Source organism: Tursiops truncatus, chromosome 3 (assembly GCF_011762595.2).
Source record: "Tursiops truncatus isolate mTurTru1 chromosome 3, mTurTru1.mat.Y, whole genome shotgun sequence".
Lineage (NCBI taxonomy): Eukaryota > Metazoa > Chordata > Mammalia > Artiodactyla > Delphinidae > Tursiops > Tursiops truncatus.
In genome coordinates, this window is record NC_047036.1 from 153,276,825 (window position 1) to 153,299,493 (window position 22,669).

General features: G+C 36.7%; 1 protein-coding gene across 7 annotated transcripts in view; it reads right to left on the minus strand.

Moving 5' to 3' along the window:
- Nucleotides 1-22,669, minus strand: part of CNOT6 (CCR4-NOT transcription complex subunit 6) — a 67,306-nt gene that overhangs the window by 19,219 nt on the left and 25,418 nt on the right. For 4 of the 7 annotated variants that reach the window (XM_019937451.3, XM_033853670.2, XM_073802886.1 and 1 more), the window contains 2 exons: nt 10,856-11,042; nt 8,570-8,655 (listed from right to left, as the gene is read on the minus strand). The exons of 2 other annotated variants lie outside the window; for them this stretch is intronic. In XM_019937451.3, the coding sequence (XP_019793010.1) occupies nt 8,570-8,655; nt 10,856-11,042 (273 nt within the window). Of the gene's footprint in view, nt 1-8,569; nt 8,656-10,855; nt 11,043-11,776; nt 11,832-22,669 lie in introns of all 7 variants that reach the window. One more of the 7 variants, XM_019937453.3, reaches the window with a different exon arrangement.

Sequence of the window (22,669 nt, forward strand, 5' to 3'; positions counted from 1 at the left end):
CATAGAAATACTAAAGAGCAGAAATCAGTGAAACTGAAAACAGAAAAATGGAGGAAAAAAATTTTAAAGCTGTTTCTTTGACAAGATCAATAAAACTGACGAACCTTTAACCAAGACTGATAAAGAAAAAGAGAGACAAAAATTACTAATATCAACAACGAAAGGGAATAAGGGTATCACTACAGACCCTACAGAAATCAGAAGGATAAGAGAATACTATAAACAACTCTACATACATAAATTTAACAACACAGATGATATGGGCCACTTCCCTGAAAAACACAAATCATCACAACTCACCCAGTAGATAATTTAATAGCACTACACCTAGTAAAGGAAATGAATTCATAATTTTAAAACTACCAGAAAAGAAATCAACCCAGACTGTTGTACTGAAAAATTCTACTAAACATTTAAAAAAGGATTAACTCTAATTCTACAGAATCTCTTCTGGAAAACAGAAGATGAGGGAACACTTTCAAATTCATTTCATAAAGCTAATATCACCTTGATACCAAAACCAGGCAAAGTGAGTATAAAACAAACAAAAAACAAAACTACAGACAAATATCTCTCATGAATACAGTCAAAAATCATTAAAATATTAGCATACACTTACCAGCAATAAACAAATTGTACACCATGATCAAGCGGATTTTATTCTAGGAATGCAAGCCTGGTTCAATATTCAAAAATTAATTATCAGGCTAAAGAAGAAAAATTATATATCACATATCAACTGATGGAGAACAAACATTTGACAAAATTAAATACCCATTCATGATTTAAAACTCTCAGAAAAAGAAGGATAGAAGGAAAAATCCTCAAATTGATAGGGCATCTACAAAATACCCATGCTAACATTATACTGAACAATGAAGACAGAATACTTTCTAAGGTCGGGGAAAAGGGGGGATCTCTGCTCTCACAACTCTTATTCAACATAGAGCTGCAAGTTCTGGTCAGTGCCATAAGGCAAGAAAAAGGAAAGAAAAGCATACATATTGGAAATAAATAAACTTCTCCCTATTTGCAGGTGACTAATTTTCTACATAGAAAAAAATTTTTTAATTACTAAAAAACCTACAAAAAATAGAAAACCCAACTCCTAGAACTAGAATTGGGTTCAACAAAGTAGAATGATACAAAATCAAGCCTCGGTAAATTTAAGAAAATTGAAATAGTATCAAGTATCTTTTCCGGCTACAACGCTATGAGACTAGATATCAATTACAGGAAAAAAATCTGTAAAAACTACAAACACATGAGGCTAAACAATACACTACTAAATAACCAAGAGATCACTGAAGAAATCAAAGAGGAAATCAAAAAATACCTAGAAACAAATGACAATGAAAACACGACGACACAAAACCTATAGGATGCAGCAAAAGCAGTTCTAAGAGGGAAGTTTACAGCAATACAATCCTACCTCAAGAAACAACAAATGTCTCAAATAAACAAACTAACCCTACACATAAAGCATTAGAGAGGAGAAGAACACCAAAAAAACCCCCAAAGTTAACAGAAGGAAAGAAATCATAAAGATCAGATCAGAAATAAATGAAAAAGAAATGAAAGAAACGATAGCAAAGATCAATAAAACTAAAAGCTGGTTCTTTGAGAAGATAAAACAAAATTGATAAACCTTTAGCCAGACTCATCAAGAAAAAAAGCAAGAAGACTCAAATCAATAGAATTAGAAATGAAAACGGAGAAGTAACAACTGACACTGCAGAAATACAAAGGATCATGAGAGATTACTACAAGCAACTATATGCCAATAAAATGGACAACCTGGAAGAAATGGACAAATTCTTAAAAAAGCACAACCTTCTGACACTGAACTAGGAAACTGAAAATACAAACAGACCAATCACAAGCACTGAAATTGAAACTGTGATTAAAAATCTTCCAACACGACTTCCCTGGTGGCGCAGTGGTTAAGAACCCACCTGCCAATGCAGGGGACATGGGTTCGAGCCCTGACCCGGGAAGATCCCATATGCCGCGGAGCAAGAAAGCCCGTGCGCCACAACTACTGAGGTCCATGCGCCTAGAGCCCGTGCTCCACAACAAAGAGAAGCCACTGCAATGAGAAGCCCACGCACCGCAACGAAGAGTAGCCCCCGCTCAATGCAACTAGAGAAAGCCTGTGCGCAGCAACGAAGACACAACGCGGCCCCAAAAACAAATAAAGAAGTTAAAAAAAAAATCTTCCAACAAACAAAAGCCCAGGACCAGATGGCTTCACAGGCAAATTCTATCAAACATTTAGAGAAGAGCTAGCACCTATACTTCTCAAACTCTTCCAAACAATCCCAAACTCATTTGCGGAGGGAGGAACGATCCCAAACTCATTCTATGAGGCCACTATCACCCTGATACCAAAACCAGACAAAGATGTCACAAAAGAAGAAAACTACAGGCCAATATTACAGATGAACATAGATGCAAAAATCCTCAACAAACTACTAGCAAACATAATCCAACAGCACATTAAAAGGATCATACATCATGATCAGGTAGGGTTTATCCCAGGAATGCAAGGATTCTTCAATATACACAAATCAATCAATGTTAATATGGTGATAAACCATATTAACAAATTGAACGAGAAAAATCACACGATCATCTCAATAGATGCAGAAAAAGCTTTCGACAAAATTCAATACCCATTTATGATAAAAACCCTCCAGAAAGTAGGCACAGAGGGAACTTACTTCAACATAAGAAAGGCCATATATGACAAACCCAGAGCCAACATTGCTCTCAACGGTGAAAAACTGAAACCATTTCCACTAAGATCAGGAACAAGACAAGGTTGCCCACTCTTACCCCTATTATTCAACATAGTTTTGGAAATTCTAGCCACAGCAATCAGAGAAGAAAAGGAAATAAAAGAATCCAAATTGGAAAAGAAGAAGTAAAATTGTCACTGTTTGCAGATGACATGATACTATACATACAGAATCCTAAAGATGCTACCAGACAACTACTAGAGCTAAGCAATGAATCTGATAAAGTAGCAGGATACAAAATTAATGCACAGAAATCTCTTGCATTCCTATACACTAATGATGAAAAATCTGAAAGAGAAATTAAGGAAACACTCCCATTTACCATTGCAACAAAAAGAATAAAATACCTAGGAATAAACCTACCTAAGGAGGCAAAAGACCTGTACGCAGAAAACTATAAGACAATGATGAAACAAATTAAAGACGATACAAGCAGATGGAGAGATATACCTTGTTCTTCGATTGGAAGAATCAACATTGTGAAAATGATTATACTACCCAAAGCAACCTACAGATTCAGTGCAATCCCTATCAAATGACCAATGGCATTTTTCATAGAACTAGAACAAAAAATTTCACAATTTGGGGCTTCCCTGGTGGCACAGTGGTTGAGAGTCCGCCTGCCAATGCAGGGGACACGGGTTTGCGCTCCAGTCCGGGAGGATCACACGTGCCGCGAAGCGGCTGGACCCGTGAGCCATGGCTGCTGAGCCTGTGCGTCCGGAGCCTGTGCTCTGCAACGGGAGAGGCCACAACAGTGAGAGGCCTGCGTACCGCCAAAAAACAAATTTTTTTTCACAATTTGTATGGAAACACAAAAAAACACGAATAGCCAAAGCAATCTTGAGAAAGAAAAACGGAGCTGGAGGAATCAGGCTCCCTGACTTCAGACTATACTACAAAGCTACAGTAATCAAGAGCGTATGGTACTGGCACAAAAATAGAAATATCAATCAATGGAACAGGATAGAAACCCACGCACATATGGTCACCTTATCTTTTTTTTTTTTTTTTTGCGGTACGCGGGCCTCTCACTGTTGTGGCCTCTCCCATGGTGGACCACAGGCTCCGGACGCGCAGGCTTGGCAGCCACGGCTCATGGGCCTAGCCACGCCGTGGCATGTGGGATCTTCCCAGACCGGGCACGAACCCACGTCCCCTGCATCGGCAGGCGGACTCTCAACCACTGCGCCACCAGGGAAGCCCAGTCACCTTATCTTTGATAAAGGAGGCAAGAATATACAATGGATAAAAGGCAGCCTCTTCAATAAGTGGTGCTGGGAAAAATGGACAGCTACTTGTAAAAGAATGAAATTAGAACACTCCCTAACACCATACATAAAAATAAACTCAAAATGGATTAAAGACCTAAATGTAAGGCCAGACACTATAAAACTCTTAGAGGAAAACATAGTCAGAACACTCTATGACATAAATCACAGCAATATCCTTTTTGGCCCACCTCCTAGAGAAATGGAAATAAAAACAAAAATAAGCAAATGGAACCTAATGAAACTTAAAAGCTTTTGCACAGCAAAGGAAACCATAAACAAGACCAAAAGACAACCCTCAGAATGGGAGAAAATATTTGCAAATGAAGCAACTGACAAAGGATTAATCTCCAAAATATACAAGCAGATCATGCAGCTCAATATCAAAAAAAACAAACAACCCAATCCAAAAATGGGCAGAAGACCTAAACAGATATTTCTCCAAAGAAGATATACAGATTGCCAACAAACACATGAAAGGATGCTCAACACCACTAATCATTACAGAAATGCAAATCAAAACTACAGTGAGGTACCATCTCACACCTGTCAGAATGACCATCATCAAAAAGTCTACAAACAATCAATGCTGGAGAGGGTGTGGAGAAAAGGGAACCCTCTTGCACTGTTGGTGGGAATGTAAATTGATACAGCCACTATGGAGAACAGTATGGAGGTTCCTTACAAAACTAAAAATAGAACTACCACACGACCCAACAATCCCACTGCTGGGCATATACCCTGAGAAAACCATAATTCAAAGAGTCATGTACCACAATGTTCATTGTAGCTCTATTTACAATAGCCAGGACATGGAAGCAACCTAAGTGTCCATCAACAGATGAATGGATAAAAATGTGGCACATACATACAATGGAATATTGCTCAGCCATAAAAAGAAACAAAATTGAGTTATTTGTGGTGAGGTGGATGGACCTAGAGACCGTCACACAGAGTGAAGTAAGTCAGAAAGAGAAAAATAAATACCATATGCTGACACGTATATATGGAATCTAAAATAAGAAAAAATGGTTCTGAAGAACCTAGGGGCAGGACAGGAATAAAGACACAGATGTAGAAAATGGACTTGAGTACACTAGGAGGTGGAAGGGTAAGCTGGGACAAAGGGATAGAGTGGCATGGACATATATACACTACCAAATGTAAAACAGATAGCTAGTGGGAAGCAGCCACATAGCACAGGGAGATCAGCTCGGTGCTTTTTGTCCACCTAGAGGGGTGGGATAGGGACGATGGGAGGGAGGTGCAAGAGGGAGGAGATATGCGGATATACGTATATGTGTAACTGATTCACTCTGTTATAGAGCAGAAACTAACACACCATTGTAAAGCAATTATACTCCAATAAAGATGTTAAAAAAATCAAATAGTGACAATACCAAACACTGATAAGGATGCAAAGAAACTGGATCACTCATTTATTACTGGTAAAAATGTAAAATAGTACAGCAGTCTGGAAAACAACCTGGCAGTTTCTTAAAAAAAACTGACCATGAAATTAACCTATGACCCAGCAACTGCACTCCTGGGCATTTATCTTAGAGAAATGAAGACTTACATTCACACAATAACCTGCACACAGAATGTTAACAGCAGCTTCATCTGTAACAGCAAAATACTGGAAACCATCCAGATGTCCTTAAATAGGTCAATGATTAAACAACCTGTGATACATCCATACCAAGTAATACTACTCAACAATATAAAGGAGCAAACACCCACAACCTGGGTGAATCTCCGAAGAATTAACCTTGGGTATGGGGAGGGGAACCCAATCTCAGAAGGTTACACACAGCATGATTCTATTTATATATTATTTTTTAAATAACAAAATTATAGAAATAGATAACATATCAGTGGTTGTCAGAAGTTCAGGAGTGAACTGCGGCAAGAGGAAAGCAAGTGTGCCTATCAAAGGGCAACATGAGGGATCCTTTGGTGATGGAACTGTTCTGTACCTTGACTGTATCAATGTCAATATCCTGGTTGTGATGCTGTACTACAGTTTTTGTTTTGTTTTGTTTTTTATTTTCTGGCTGCAGTGGGTCTTCGTTACTGCGCGGGGGCCTTCTGTAGTTGCAGCGAGCGGGGACTACTCTGTTGTGGTGTGTGGGCCTCTCATTGCAGTTGCTTCTCTTGTTGCGGAGCACAGGCTCTAGGTGCGTGGGCTCAGTAGTTGTGGCTCGCGGGCTCTAGACTGCAGGCTCAGTAGTTGTGGCGCACGGGTTTAGTCGCTCCTCAGCATGTGGGATCTTCCCGGACCAGGGCTTGAACCTGTGTGTCCTGCATTGGCAGGCGGATTCTTAACCACTGTGCCACCAGGCAAGTCTATGTAGTATAGTTTTGAAAGATGTTATCACTGGGGGGAAATTGGTAAAAGGCACATGGATTGTTCCCTGAATTATTTCTTACAGGTTCACATAAATCTCTTATCTCAAAATAAAAAAAAGAATACACTATCTAAGGTTCTAGTCCTATCTTTCACAGTAGAACAATTTTGAAGAACATGGAAAAATGTAAAAAAAAAAAAAGTGACGCATGCTAGCCCTATGCAATCAACTTTAAAGAAAATGATATGAACTGATTCATGAGGCAGAAGTACTTTGGCTCTGTACAAATGGATAAAATAGCAAATAGACATGATTTTTGAACTAAGTGATACATTTTCTCTTCCAAATAATTAACAGGTGCCATGAGAAATCATTAAAGAAGTTTTCAGAGAGCAAGGAAAATGTAACTGTTTTAAGAAGTAGCTAGCACAGCATTGAAGTGTAAGTTGCAAAGTCAGGAAGATAACATGGGATTTGTCTTAAAAAGGTGAAATCAAGTGAAAAGACTGCTATTGCAGACAGACATGTAACAATGTCCAACAGAATAGCTGAGATAAACGAACTATCTCGGTGAAACTATACTTCCAAGAAAGAAACATAAAGGCATAAATGTTGAACAGTAAAGGATCTTTCTGAAGTGGAAGACCAAGGACTAATCAAAAACAAATGTGCCATAAAGACTTCCCTACCTGGCCCCAGCGTTTACTTAAATCAGTGTGAAAATTTGTGAGCAATGACCCTAACTTCAAATAAAGTTTGTAAATCCTTACAGAAATGAATACAGATTAAGGTTTGTAAAATATATACTGTAAGATTACAAAACCTTGAACGAGAGGGACACACAACAGTAGCTGCCTCTGGGACGAAAAAGAGACTAGAAGAGGAACGAAGAGGGCCTTAATGTTCTGTAATGTTCTATTTCTTTTGCATTAAAAAATGGACACAAAAGTGAAAAAATATTAATTGTTAATTCTGGTAGTCTGTATATGAATTACACTTTGCCACATTTTATATATTTGTTTTTCAAATTTCAAAATAGGAAAATAAGAATAAATTAGACTTATCATAGGGAGATACAACAGAAAAGGCATTTGCAGCTCACATTTCCCTGACTTCCATTTTAAGAGGCCTCAGCCAGTGTAGCCCATACAGACAAAAACTTTCCAAAGAATGATTTATAAAGCTGATGTTTGTTGAACATGGTTTTACATATATTTGTAAATGTATTGTTTGCAATTTCCATTTGTTTTTGTGAACAATACCATTACTTTTATAATATGAAATGGATTTACAGAAATAAAACCTCACTTTATAACTGTATTTTTAAGAAATAAAAGTACACTTCCTGAAGACTTCATCATGTGATTTTTTTGGGGGCCACACCACATGTGGGTGTGGGATCTTAGTTCCCCCACCAGGGATCAAACCCATGCCCCCTGCAGCAAAGGGCAGAGTCATAACCACTGGACTGCCAGGGAAGTCCCCCTGTGATCTTTTTTAAGGAATCAATTATAGAGTAAGCTGGATACATCTACAAGACTGGTGAAGAACCACAATGTGATAAAAAAATTTATAGGTTTTGACATATTATTAAAATGGGACTTTTAACCTTGCTGGTTTAAAAAAATATTTCCCAATAGTTCTTACTAGGTTAATTATGTCTCCGAGTTCTAAAATATTAGTAAAGTCCTTATAAATCAATTTTATTTTTGAGTTTTAAAGAAATGCTTAAATACTGGTCTTTATTAGAGGATCCAAACAGATCAAAATTTTCTACTTGCTTTCTGCATTTTGTGAGAATCTCCATTTTTTGAGATTTGAACATAAAACAAACAAACAAAAAAAGCTGTTTTACAGGATGATGAAATAAAGTCTGACGTCAGGAATGTATCACCAAAACATAGAGGTGACTAAAAGAAAGGCTAGAAAAGCAAGGCTGGGCTAGGAGCAAAAAATAATAAGAAGACTAGCAGACAATCTATAGGTGAAAAAGAAAGAAAACCATTGGACTGTATCTAACAAAATGATGAACTCTGGGGAAGAGTGAACCTGCAAATCCCTGGCAAAAGGATTCCCTTTAATGGCTTCTTTAGACTCAAAAGACATACATACAAACCACAAGAAGCACAAATATGGGAAGTCATACCTTTCAGGCCTAAAGTCTGCAACTGAAACAGTTTTCCCAGCTCAAAAGGTAGAACTCGTAACAGGTTGTTATTTAAATGGAGTTCCCTGTTGATGTAAAAATTCCAGGAAGTCAGAAGATATATTAACCTTTAACTAACAGCTAAAATCAACAATATAATTTCTAGGAATATAAGATGTAAGTTCCTAAGAATACAAAATTTAGTATTATATGCCAATGTCTAGTATAGTGCTTCTTAAATCATATGTGGTTAAAAAAACAAAAAGACACAACAAAAAAACCCCAAACTGCCACAGACCAATACATTTGTAAAACATAGGAAAAAAATCAATTACTATAAAACTGTGATGAGAAAAAAAAAGACCAACAAAATATAAGCCCCAATTTTTTTAAGGGTATTGGATTCAAAAGACACTTGCTGTGTATCTCACTGCAGGCTGGTGACACACTTTGAAAATGGCACAGTCCAGATACCACCCTGAGAGCAGAACTGGTCTAGCATACATGGAGGTCTAATACACATGTTTAAGAAAGTGGAAATGATAAAGCAGCCTAACATGTGAATTGTTAAAAGAAAATTTAAATGATCATATAGTACCAAATCAAAATAGTTTATGGTAGTTGCACAATACGTTTATGATTAATAATACTAAAGTTTTACTTTAGAAATAATGGCAGCTATATTAATAACTACTGATTATTTTAATGATTTGTTTTGTATAGAAAATATAACTATGAAAGGAATCTTCAGTAGGAAAAAAAGAAAGACCCAATATTAAGATATTGGCAATGTCCTATGATAAGTTTTTTTTTTTTTTTTTTTTTTTGGTACGTGGGCCTCTCACTGCTGTGGCCTCTCCCGTTGCGGAGCACAGGCTCCGGACACGCAGGCCCAGCGGCCATGGCTCACGGGCCCAGCCGCTCCGCGGCATGTGGGACCCTCCCAGACCGGGGCACGAACCCGTGTCCCCCGCATCAGCAGGCGGACCCTCAACCACTGCGCCACCAGGGAAGCCCCTATGATAAGTTTTATTTGTCAATGTTCACATGTGAATGTGAACTACTGATACTTCTATAGCCCTTGGTTCTTGGAATTTAAATGAAGCTTGGTTACCACTGAGTAAACCAGAGGTTGGTGAGGCCATAAACTGAATAAGAAAAACTCACTCTGAATACTTGGTTCCTGTTTATTTCCAAATATATCACACAGGAAAGGAGGTCCTTTAAGTAAATTTGGTTCAGGGGATTAAAAATAGTCATGGTATACACTCAATAATTAAGCCTAAAAAATGTCAAAGGGCTGGAATGGAAGCAATAGAGGTAAAGAAACTCTCACAAGGTCCTTATTCCTTTTTACTATGCAGCAAATGATAGAAGGCAGCAGAAAAGCCAGTGGAATTTTAAAAAAAAAGGGGGGGGGGAGGTAATATGAAATGGGGCAAGATTTTCTATTGGGATTAACATAATAGCTGGAAATTGGCTTTATATTCAACCTGGGTAGATCTCATCTATCTTATAAAACAGAGGTTACAGCAATTACCATTTACTAATACAATATGTACCAAGCAGTGTTGCTAGTAGTTTCTTAGTCATTATCTCAAATATCTCTAATCTCATCCTTAGTTGGGTCATTATCATAGCAACTTCATGGATGAAGAAACACTCTGCAAGGTTGTAAGAAGCTTGCCCCAAATCACACAACTTGTAAATGACTGAGTCAGGTTTCTAACCTGAACTCTGTGTGACTCCACATCCTATCAACCTCCTATAGCCCACACTATAGGTCCCCATATTCAATCACTAATTCTAGCTTCTTTCAAGTCCTGGCTTTGTTACTGTCATGCATACAAGCCCTGGGATGGCCAAAATGGGATCATTAATTGTCAATGGCTTCCTGGATCCCATATTAAGGATGGTATAGGGCCCCAGAATTTAGTGGGGGAAAAGCATCTCAACTGTCTGTCACAGGTGAGTGAATATATGGGATAATACAAGTGCCTTCTATTTGTTTGCCCCACTTTGTCCAAAAATTTTGTTTCAAAAATAAAGTATATTACACAAAACAGCAATAAAGTAAATTTTAGGCAATGGATCTAAATGACTTATTTATTAGCTGACATTCAATTTTCCCAGAAAACTTTACCTGAAGAACATAGTCATGTTTAATTGTGTTCAAATACCATTAAATTGACAATGTCGTTTCCCAACAAAGTGGTGTTTCCTAACAATATAATAATATATTCTTTTAGGGGGTATATAGCTATGTACTAAGTTGAATCTGTATACCTGAGTGATACCATGTTTCCGAGTTCTGCCGGTAAACTCCGGATTTTATTAGAGGACAGGTCCAGATACACCAGATTGTGAAGCTTGGCAATGTCTGAAGGAATGCGGGACAGGGAATTGTCACTTAGATACAAAGCTGTCAAGTGAGTTAGTGACCACAAAGATGAGCTTAAGCTTCTCACTTTTCCTGTAAAAGAAGAAAAAAATGGGGTAAGAATTATATAGTGTTCTATACCAAATGTAAAATAGATAGCTAGTGGGAAGGAGCTGCATAGCACAGGTAGATCAGCTTGGTGCTTTGCATCCACCTAGAGGGGTGGGATAGGGAGGATGGGAGGGAGATGCAAGAGGAAGGAGATATGGGGATATATGTATATGTATAGCTGATTCACTTTGTTAAACAGCAGAAACTGACACACCATTGTAAAGCAATTATACTACAATAAAGATGTTAAAAAATTATATAGTGTTCTCTACAGTTTGGTCCCTGGATTAAGTAACATTTTAGATATTTTATTGAGTAATAATTTTTTTTAAATAAATTTATTTATTTATTTTTGGCTGTGTTGGGTCTTCGTTGCTGCACATGGGCTTTCTCAAGTTGTGGCGAGTGGGGGCTACTCTTCATTGTGCTGTGCGGGCTTCTCATTGTGGTGGCTTCTCTTGTTGCGGAGCACGGGCTCTAGGAGCATAGGCTTCAGCAGTTGTGGCTTGCGGGCTCTAGAGCACAGGCTCAGTAGTTGTGGCGCACAGGCTTAGTTGCTCCGCAGCATGTGGGATCTTCCTGGACCTGGGCTCAACCCATATACCCTGCATTTGCAGGTGGATTCTTAACCACTGCGCCACCAGGGAAGTCCCATATTGAGTAATAACTTATCACACAAAAAATTGTGAGAAAGGGGTCAATAGTAGAAACCTTACCGATTCTAGAACAATTCACTGCTATGATTAAGTTATAAACTCTCCACTTGGCAGACTAAAAAAAAAAAAAACCCATTTAAGGCAATATATCAATATTTAGATTCCAATGTTATTTTTAAGAATACAATAGTTAAGACTTTATCCTTTAAATTAGCCTCAGCTATGACAAGAAAAAGCATGAATAATTTATAGTAATGATAAGTCCAATATTTCAACATGAATGATTTGGACTTATGCAAAAAAAAAATCAAATCTAGTATCTCAGAGGCTATTCATAATCTATACTCCAGAAAACAAGAATTTTGCCTAAAACAGAAGATACGTGAGATATTCTCAGCTTAGCAAACTTTTAAAACCAAGAGTACCAAAGTAATAATTTCATCAATAATCATGTAATTAGACAAATCTGTACTGTATAATTAAAAGGAAAAACACCTGCCCAGAAGCATTTCAGATATTAAGTCATAACTATACATAATCAAACAGTAACAGACATAGGATTCAAGAGGTAAGAGTTGTGACTAGAAACAATAATTTCTTTCAATGCAATATTAAATCTGTACTTTGGCAGTTCCTGGTAAGATGACAATTGTTTCTAAATTCACCTAAGAATTTTCCCCATAATATTTTTTTTTTTTTTTTTTTTTTGCGGTATGTTGGCCTCTCACTGTTGTGGCCTCTCCCATTGCGGAGCACAGGCTCCAGACGTGCAGGCTCAGCAGCCATGGCTCACGGGCCCAGCCATTCCACAGCATATGGGATCTTCCCGGACTGGGGCACGAACCTGTGTCCCCTGCATCGGCAGGCAGACTCTCAACCACTGCGCCACCAGGGAAGCCCTCCCCATAATATTTTTAATAGTGCAGGTTATAGTCTGAGAGAGAATGAAAGAAATGGATGTAATGAAAATATAAGTCTTTGAAAACTGATTTTCTATTGGCTGAAAAAGCAGTCTAGAGACTTCTAATCAAAATGGAATAACAGGGACCAAATTTACTATCCCACCTGAACAAGTATAAAACCAGACAATATACATGAATCAACAAATATCAGAGATCAATCAGGAGATTGATCCAATAGGCACAGGAGAGTGATCCCTGAAGGATGAAAAACAAACAAGACAGGCCAACAGCAGCACAGGGAGGGGATTCCAGGGAAAGAACACTGATCTCCCGCAAGTTCAGGACACAGAGCGAATGTCCAGGGAAGCCAGGATGACTAGAATTTACAAAGGCAGAGTACCAGAGAGGAGAGAGATGAACAGAAAGGTCTGGAGATTTGAGGTTCCCCTCAAGTTGTCAACTGAGTACTGATCACCATATGTATGTGAGAAATTGCCTGAGCCAGAGGAAAAAAACACCCAAAAGGAGTAAAGGTAACAACCCCTAGGTTCACACATCACCCAGGTTCACACATCACTCAATAAGGTAAAATTCACAATATCTGGCACCCAATTAAAAATTACTAGGTATGCAAAGAAACAGGAAAATATCATCCATAATGAAAAGTCAGTCAATTAAGACCAGTCCAGAAAAGATAATGATGATAAAATTAGTAGACAGACATTAAAAGTTACTTTAATTACATTCCATATGGTCAGAAGCTAGAAGGCTAAACATAGTAACTAGTGATACAAGATAGCACACTCAAATTGAATTTCTAAAGTTGAACACCATGGTTAAGAGGAAATGGGGAATGACTGCTAATGTGTTGAGGGGACAGTGAAAATGTTCTCAAATTGACTATGGTAATGGGTGCACAACTCTGTAAATATATAAAAACTACTGAATTTGCACCTTAAGTGGGTGAATTGTGTGAATTATACTGTTACCAATTACAGCTGTCACCAAAAGAGAGGCAGACAGACACACACATACAGAGACAGAAAAATTTCCACATTAATGCACTGAAGGAAAAATGTCCTATTGACCTAGCAACCCAGAAAAAAACTTTCAAGAGTGATGGCAAACTGCAAAATGAAAAGAGCTATGGAGATGGATGGTAGTGATGGATGCACAACATTATGAATGTATCTGATAAAAAAACCTTCCCAAAAAGAATATTCTAGAACCAGAAGAGTTCATTGGCGAATACTACCAAACATTTAAGGAAGAATTAGTATCAATTCTACACAAATTCATCCAGAAAACTGAAGAGGACACTTCCCAACTCATTCTATAAGGTCATCATCATCCTGACACCAAAACCAGACAAAACTAGTACAAGAAAGTTACAAAATGACATCCTCATGAACATAAATGTAAACTGACAAAACAGATCCAACAATATATTAAAAGGATAATGACCAAGTAAGATTTGTGCCAGAAAATGCTAGGTTTGTTGAACATTCAAAAAATATAATTTAAAAAATGTTTTCTCAGAAAAGAAAATCATCTAAATAAATGCAGGAAGAGCATTTGACAAAATCAGCATCCATTCCTGATTTTTAAAAATCTCATACCAGCTGATTTTTCAGCAGCAACTCTACAGGCCAGAGGGGAGTGGCACAATATATTTAAAGTAATGAAAGGGAAAAACCTACAACCAAGAATATTCTACCCAGCAAGGCTCTCATTCAGATTTGGAGAAATCAAAAGCTTTACAGACAAGCAAAAGCTAAGATTTACAACAAACCAGCTTTACAACAAATGTTAAGGGAACTTCTCTAGGTGAAAAATAAAAGGCCACAACTAGAAAGAAAGTTATGAAAATGAAAAAGCTCACCAGTAAAGGCAAGCATACAGTAAAAGTAGGAAATCATACACACACAAAATCCTAGTAGGGAGGCTAAAAAACAAAAAGTAGTAAAATCACTATGTCCACAATAAGCAGTTAAGAGATACACAAAAAAATAAGACGTAAAATGTGATATCAAAAACACTAATTGTAAGGGGAGGAGAGTACAAATGCAGGGTTTTTAGAATGCATATACACTGCTATACAAACCTCATGGTAACCACAAACCAAGTATCTATAATAGATATACACACAAAAAAGAAAAAGGAATTCAAACGTAACACTAAAGACAGTCATCAAATCACAAGAGAACAAAAGAAGGGAAAAAAGACCTAAAAAAACAAATCTAAAACAATTAACAAAATGGCAAATAGAATATACATATCAATAATTACCTTAAACGTAAGTAGACTAAATGCTCCAACCAAAAGACACAGGGTGGCTGAATGGATGCAAAAACAATACCCTATATACGCTACCTACAAAACACTCACTTCAGAACTAAAGACACACACAGAGTGAGTGAATGGAAAAAAGGAATTCTACCCAAATGGAAACCAAAAGAAAGCCAGAGTAGCAATACTTATATCAGACAAAACAGACTTTAAAATAAACATTGTTACAGAAGACCAAGAAGGACACTACATAATGACCAAAGGATCAATCCAGGAAGAAGATATAACAACTGTAAATATATATGCACCCAACATAGAAGCACTTAAATATATAAGGCAAATATTAACATACATAAAAGGAGAAATCAACAATAATATAATAATAGTAGGGGACTTAACACCCCACTTACATCAACGGATAAGTCATCAGAGAGAAAATCAATAAGGAAACAGAGACCTTAAATGACACATTAGACAAAACGACTTAACTGATAAATATATAGAGCATTCCATCCAAAAGCAGCAGAATAAACATTCTTTTCAAGTGCACATGGAACATTCTCCAGGACAGATCACATGCTAGGCCACAAAACAAGCCTTGGTAAATTTAAGAAAACTGAAATCATATTAAGCATCTTTTCTGACCACAATGCTATGAGACCAGAAATCAACTACAAGGAAAAAAAATGCAAAAAACACAAACAATATGCTATTAAACAGTCAATGCACCACTGAAGAAATCAAAGAGGAAATCAAAAATACCTAGAGACAAGTGAAAATGAAAATGAAACTGAAAACACAATGATCCAAAACCTATGGGACACAGCAAAAGCAGTTCTAAGAGGGAAATTTATAGTGATACAAGCTAACCTCAGGAAACAAGAAAAATCTCAAATAAACAACCTAAACTTACACCTAAAGCAACCAGAGAAAGAACAAACAAAACCCAAAGTTAGTAGAAGGAAAGAAATCATGAAGATCAGAGCAGAAATAAATGAAATGGAGACTAAAAAAATAATAAAGATCAATAAAACTAAAAGTTGGTTCTTTGAAAAGATAAACAAAATTGATAAACCTTTAGCCAGACTCATCAAGATAAAAGGGGACAGGGCCCAAATCAATAAAATCAGAAATGAAAAAAGGAGAAGTTACAACCGATACCACAGAAATACAAAGGATCATAAGAGACTACTATGAACAACTATATACCAATAAAATGGACAATCGGTAAGAAATGGACAAATTCTTAGAAAGGTATAATCTCCCAAGAATTAACCAGGAAGAAATAGAAAACATGAACAGACCAATTACCAGTATTGATTTTGAATCAATAACTTTAAAACTCCCAACAAACAAAAGTCCAGGACCAGATGGCTTCACTGGTGAATTCTACTAAATTTTTAGAGAACAGTTAACATCTAACCTTCTAAAATTATTCCAAAAAATTATAGAGGAAGGAACATTTCTAATCTCGTTCTATGAGGCCAGCAACACCCTGATACCAAAATCAGACAAAGATATAACAAAAAAAATTACAGGCCAATACCACTGATGAACATAGATGCAAAAATCCTCAACAAAATAATAGCAAATTGAATCCAACAACACATTAAAAGGATCATACACCACGATCAAGTGGGATTTATCCCAGGGATGCAAGGATTTTTCAATATCCACAAACCAATCAATGGGATATACCACATTAACAAATTGAAGAATAAAAACCATAGGATCATCTCAATAGATACAGAAAACACTTCTGAAAAAAACCAACATACATTTATGATAAAAAAACTCTCCAGAGGTTGTGGATATAGAGGGAACTTACCTCAACACAATAAAGGTCATATATAACAAACCCACAGCTAGCATCATACTCAATGGTGAAAAACTGAAAGCATTCCCTCTAAGATCAGGAACAAGACAAGGATGCCCACTCTTGCCACTTTTATTCAACATAGTTTGGAAGTCTTAGCCACAGCAATCAGACGAGAAATAAAAGGAATCAAATTAGAAAGGAAGAAGTAAAACTGTCACTGTTTGCAGATGACATGACACTATACATAGAAAATTCTAAGGATGCCACCAGAAAACTACTAGAGCTCATCAATGAATTTGGTAAAGTTGCAGGATACAAAATTAATATACAGTAATCTGTTGCATTTCTATACACTAACAACAAACTACCAGAAAGAAATGAAAGAAACATCATTTTGCATCACATCAAAAAGAATAAAATACCTAGGAATAAACTTACCTAAAGAGGCAAAAGACCTGTACTCCAAACAACTATTAGACCCTAATGAAAGAAACTGAAGACAACAAACACAGATGGAAAGATATATCATGTTTTGGATTGGAAGAATCAATAATGTTAAAATGACCATACTATCCAAGGCAATCTACAGATTCAATGCAATCCCTATCAAATTAACAATGGCATTTTTCACAGAACTAGAAAAACAAATTTTAAATTTGTATCAAAACAGAAAAGACCTCGAACAGCCAAAACAATCTTGAGAAAGAAAAACAGAGTGGGAGGAATTATACCCCCTGACTTCAGACTATACTACAAGCTACAGTACTCAAAACAGTATGGTACTGTGACAAAAACAGACACATAGATCAGTGGAACAGGACAGAAAGCCCAGAAATAAACCTACACACTTATGGTCAATTAATCTATGACAAAGGAGGTAAGACTACACAACAGAGAAAAGACGATCTCTTCAAAAAGTGGTGTTGGGAAAACTGGACAGCTATATGTAAATGAGTGAAATTAGTACATTCTCTAACACCATGTACAAAAATAAACTCAAAATGGATTTAAGACCTAAATTTAAGACCAGATACTAAAAACCTCCTATAGGAAAACATAGGCAGAACAATCTTTGACATAAATCGCAGCAATATTTTTTGGGGATCTGTCTCCTAAAGTAAAGGAAATAAAAGCAAAAATAAACAAATGCAACCTAATTAAACTTAAAAGCTTTTGCACAGCAAAGGAAACCATCAACAAAACAAAAAGACAACCTACTCAATGGGAGTAAATATTTGCAAATGATATGACCTATAAGGGATTAATATCCAACATATATAAAAAGCTCATAAAACTCGGTATCAAAAACAACCAACCCGATTAAAAAATGGGCAGAACTGATTAGTTTTCCAAAGAGGAAATGAAGATGGCCAACAGGCACATGAAAAGATGCTCAACATCTCTTATCATTGGGAAATGCAAATTAAAACCACAATGAGATACCCCTCACACCTGTCAGAATGGCTATCACCAAAAAGAACACTAATAACAAATGTTGGTAAGGATGTAGAGGAAAGGGAACCCTCCTACACCGTTGGTGGGAATGTAAACTGGTGCAGCCACTGTGGAAAACAGTATGAGGTTTCTCAAAAAACTAAAAATAGAATTACCAGATGACCCAGCAATTCCACTCTTTAAACACTAATTCCAAAAGATACATGCTTCTCAATATTAATAGCAGCATTATTTGCAATTGCTAAGACATGGAAGCAACCTAAGTGTCCATCAACAGATGAATGGATAAAGATGTGGTATATAGATACAATGAAATACTGCTCGGCCATAAAAAGGAATGAAATTTTGCCATTTGCAGCAACATGGATGGACTTGGAAGGCATTATGCTAAGTGAATAAGTCAGAAAGGGAAAGACAAATGTTGTATGATATCATTTATATATGGAATCTAAAAAATATATCTAGTGAATATAACAAAAAGGAGGTACACACTCACAGATATAGAGAACAGACTAGTAGTTACCAGTGGTGGGAGGGCGGGGGCGATATACGGGTGGGAGGTACAAACTACTGGGTGAAAGACAGGCCACAAGGATGTATTGTACAACACGGAGAATATAGCCAATATTCTATAATAACTGTAAATGGAGTGTAACCTCTAAAGATTGTATAAGAAATTTGAAAAAAATTTTTAATAAAAATAAAATAAAATGAATCCTCTTGTACACTAAAAATAAATTTTTAAACTCTCAGTAAGCTAAGAATAGAGAGCTTCCTCAATCTTGATAAAGGGCATCTACAAAAAGCTTAGTGGTTAAGGGATAAATCCTTTCCCTAAGGTCAGAAACAAAGCAAGAGTATCTACTCTCACCACTACCGTTCAACATTATACCAGAAGTCCTAGCCATTCCAAGAAGACAAGAAAAATTAAAAACTGAAAAGGGAAAAGTAAAGCTCTTTATTTGCAAATACCAAATCATCTATTTAAAAATCCTATGGAATCTATAAAAATGCTACCAATATGTGAGTTTAGCAAAGTCATAGAACAAAAGATCGATATACAAAAATACTGTATTTCTGTATGCTAGCAATGAACAATCAGAAATTGAAATTTAAAAATCATAACATTTACAATTACTCTATTATATATCAAAATTATGAAACATTTAGGGGTAAATTTGACCAAAAAAATGTGCAGAACCCATGTATACTAAGAACAACAATGCTGAGAGAAATGAAAGAAGTCCTAAGTAAGTGAAGAGAGATACAGTGTTCACAGATCAGAAGATTCAATATTGTTAAGATGTTAGATCTCCCCAAAGTGGTTTACAGAGTCAACAATCCCAATGAAAATACCAACAAGTTTGAAACTGGCATGCTGATTTTAAAATTCATATGAAAATTCAAAGGACTCAGAAAAGCCAAAGCAACTCTGAAAAAGAACAAAGCTAAAAGACCAACACTACCTGATTTCAGGACTAATTATATAAAGAACTCTCAAAACTCAATAAAAAGAAAACAACCTAAAACAGGTAAATGATGTGAACAGACACTTCACCAAAGACGACATAGAGATGGCAAATAATCACATGAAAAGATGCTCAACATGAGTAGTCATTAGGAAAATTCAAATTAAAACCACAATGAGATACCAGTGCACACCCAGAAGAATGGCTAAAATTAAAAACACTTGCCTTGCCAAGTGTTGGTGAGGGTATGGATCAAAGACATGTAACAGGAATGTAAAATGAGACAACCTCTTTGCAAAACAGTCTGTCAGTATTTTTAAAAGTTAGACGTACACCTATCATATGACCAGTTCCATTCTTAGGTATTTGCCCAAGAGAAACAAAGCTATGCCCACACAAAGACTTACACATAAAATGTTCACAGCAGCTTAATTTGTAATACACAAATACTAGAAATCATCCAAATATGTTCATCAACAAGTGAATGATAAACAAATGTTGGCATATCCAAATAATGGAACAATACTCGATAATAAAAAGAATGAAGTACTGACCAACAAAAATGGATAAATCTCAAATTAAGTAGAGTAGACAAAAATAAAAGAGTACATACCTTATGACTTCATTTACATAAAAATTCTACAAAATGTAATCTATGGTTATAGAAACCAGAACAGTGGTTGCCTGTGTATGGGAGAGGGGATGAAGAAATGAGGGTGGCAGGGAAGGATGGATTACAAATTTAGGGGAATGATGGGTATGTTCATTCTTGAATGTGGTGATGGTTTCAAAGATGTACACATAGATCAAAATATATCACATTACTCAATTATTACATGTCAACTATACCTCAATAAAGTTGTGTAATAAAATCTATCTTGATCTAAGAAGGTGTTTTTCCTTACTGTATAATAAGAGTAGAATCTGTGACACAGACTATTTGTAAACTCAATTTGATTTACTTAATTTTCAGGTCATAAAACTGAAACACACAGCTAATATTCAATATGAATAAAGCACTTAAAATATAATAAACTATTTACTGAGAGCCCACCACGTGTTTCAGCCCCCTACACTCAAGGTACTACTTAAGAAGAAAAGGTAAAAGGACTTGAGAAATGTATTTTTATACTTCAACTTAATTGGAAGGATATAAAATTCTCAAACAATAAGGTAGCCTAAAAGAAAACCAGAAAGTCTGTGAAGAAGGGAAGGGAAAAATAAAAGTCAAGTATAAGGAATCATGTATAAATACATCAATCATACAGGGGTTGGAGACAGAAGGGAAGGGAAGACTCAGATCTCTACCATACGCCAAAAAGAAAAGTTCTGGAATAAATTTATAAACACCAAAACCCAGAAAAGAAATGGAAGAGAATATATCTAAGCATAACTCATATCCTAGAATCCAACAATGAAAGCACTGTCAGGTTTGAATTCATTAAAATTTAAAACCTCTACAGTTGACCTTTGAACAATGTGGAGGCTCCACACATAACCTGCAGTAAGTCCTCTGTATCTGCAGTTCTGCATCCTCGGATTCAACCAACCTTGGATCGTGTAGTACTGCAGTGTGCATTTACTGAAAAAAACCTGCATGTAAGAGGGCCTATGCAGTTCAAACCGGTAATTTCAAGGGTCAACTGTATATGGTGGAGATGTCAACATGTTCGGCAGCCAAAGAGATAACATCCATTAATTCAGCCAACTTTCAGTGACTAGTATGCCGGTGTGGGGACAGAATGGTAAATAAGACAAAGTTCCTACCCTCAGGATTTTTTATGTGAGCTCCATAATAAAAAATAAAACAAAAAGTATGGGCTTCCCTGGTGGCACAGTGGTTAAGAATCCGCCTGCCAATGCAGGGGACATGGGTTTGACCCCTGGTCTGGGAAGATCCCAAATGCCGTGGAGCAACTAAGCCTGTGCGCCACAACTACTGAGCCTGTGCTCTAGAGCCTGCGAGCCACAACTACTGAGCCCATGCACCTAGAGCCTGAGCTCTGCAACAAGAGAAGCCACCGCAAATGAGAAGCCTGCGCACCGCAATGAAGAGGAGCCCCTGCTCGCTGCAGCTAAAGAAAGCAGCGCGAAGCAACAAAGACCCAACACAGCCAAAAATAAATAAATGAAATAAATTTTTAAACAATAAAACAAAAAATAAAGCAATCAGCAATAGGAAAACGAACAACAGATAAGAACAAGTAAATCAATCAATAAAAAACAAAGGATCAGTAATTTTAAAAAGTTCATTTCAGTAATGAAAGAGATGCAAATTTAAATAAAACACTTCTACCTATGAAAATAGCAAAGGAGATTAATACCCAGTAATGACAAGGCTAAGGGGAAAAGAGATGCACTCATGCATTATGGGAAAAATACAACCATATTTTAAACCATATTTTAATCCTGTAGTAACAGCTACTAAAATTTTAAATCTGAATATTCTTTGCCCCACCACAATTCCACAATTAGAGGTTTACCTTATGAAAATGCTATTCAAGTATGCCAAGATATATACTGTTAGTAGTAGGGAAAAATTTGAAATAACATAAATGATCATTAATAGGGCATACTTAAATTTTGGATCACACATACAATGCAATTCTGCAGCCATTAAAGAGGATGCAGTAGAGCTATATACATTGATATGGAAAGTTTTTTTTTAAAAAAAGAAAGTAGGAAAAAAGCAAATTTCAAAGCATTATATTATAGTACTCCATTTTTGAAAAAAATTTGGTTTAAAAGATCAAAGGTTGGGCTTCCCTGGTGGCGCAGTGGTTGAGAGTCCGCCTGCCGATTCAGGGGACACGGGTTCGTGCCCCGGTCCGGGAAGATCCCACATGCCGCGGAGCAGCTAGGCCCGTAAGCCATGGCCGCTGAGCCTGCGCGTCCAGAGCCTGTGCTCCACAATGGGAGAGGCCACAACAGTGAGAGGCCCGTGTACCACCAAAAAAAAAAAAAAAAAAAAAAAAAAAGATCAAAGGTTATAGAAGCAAAAGAATGTAACATACTGTAG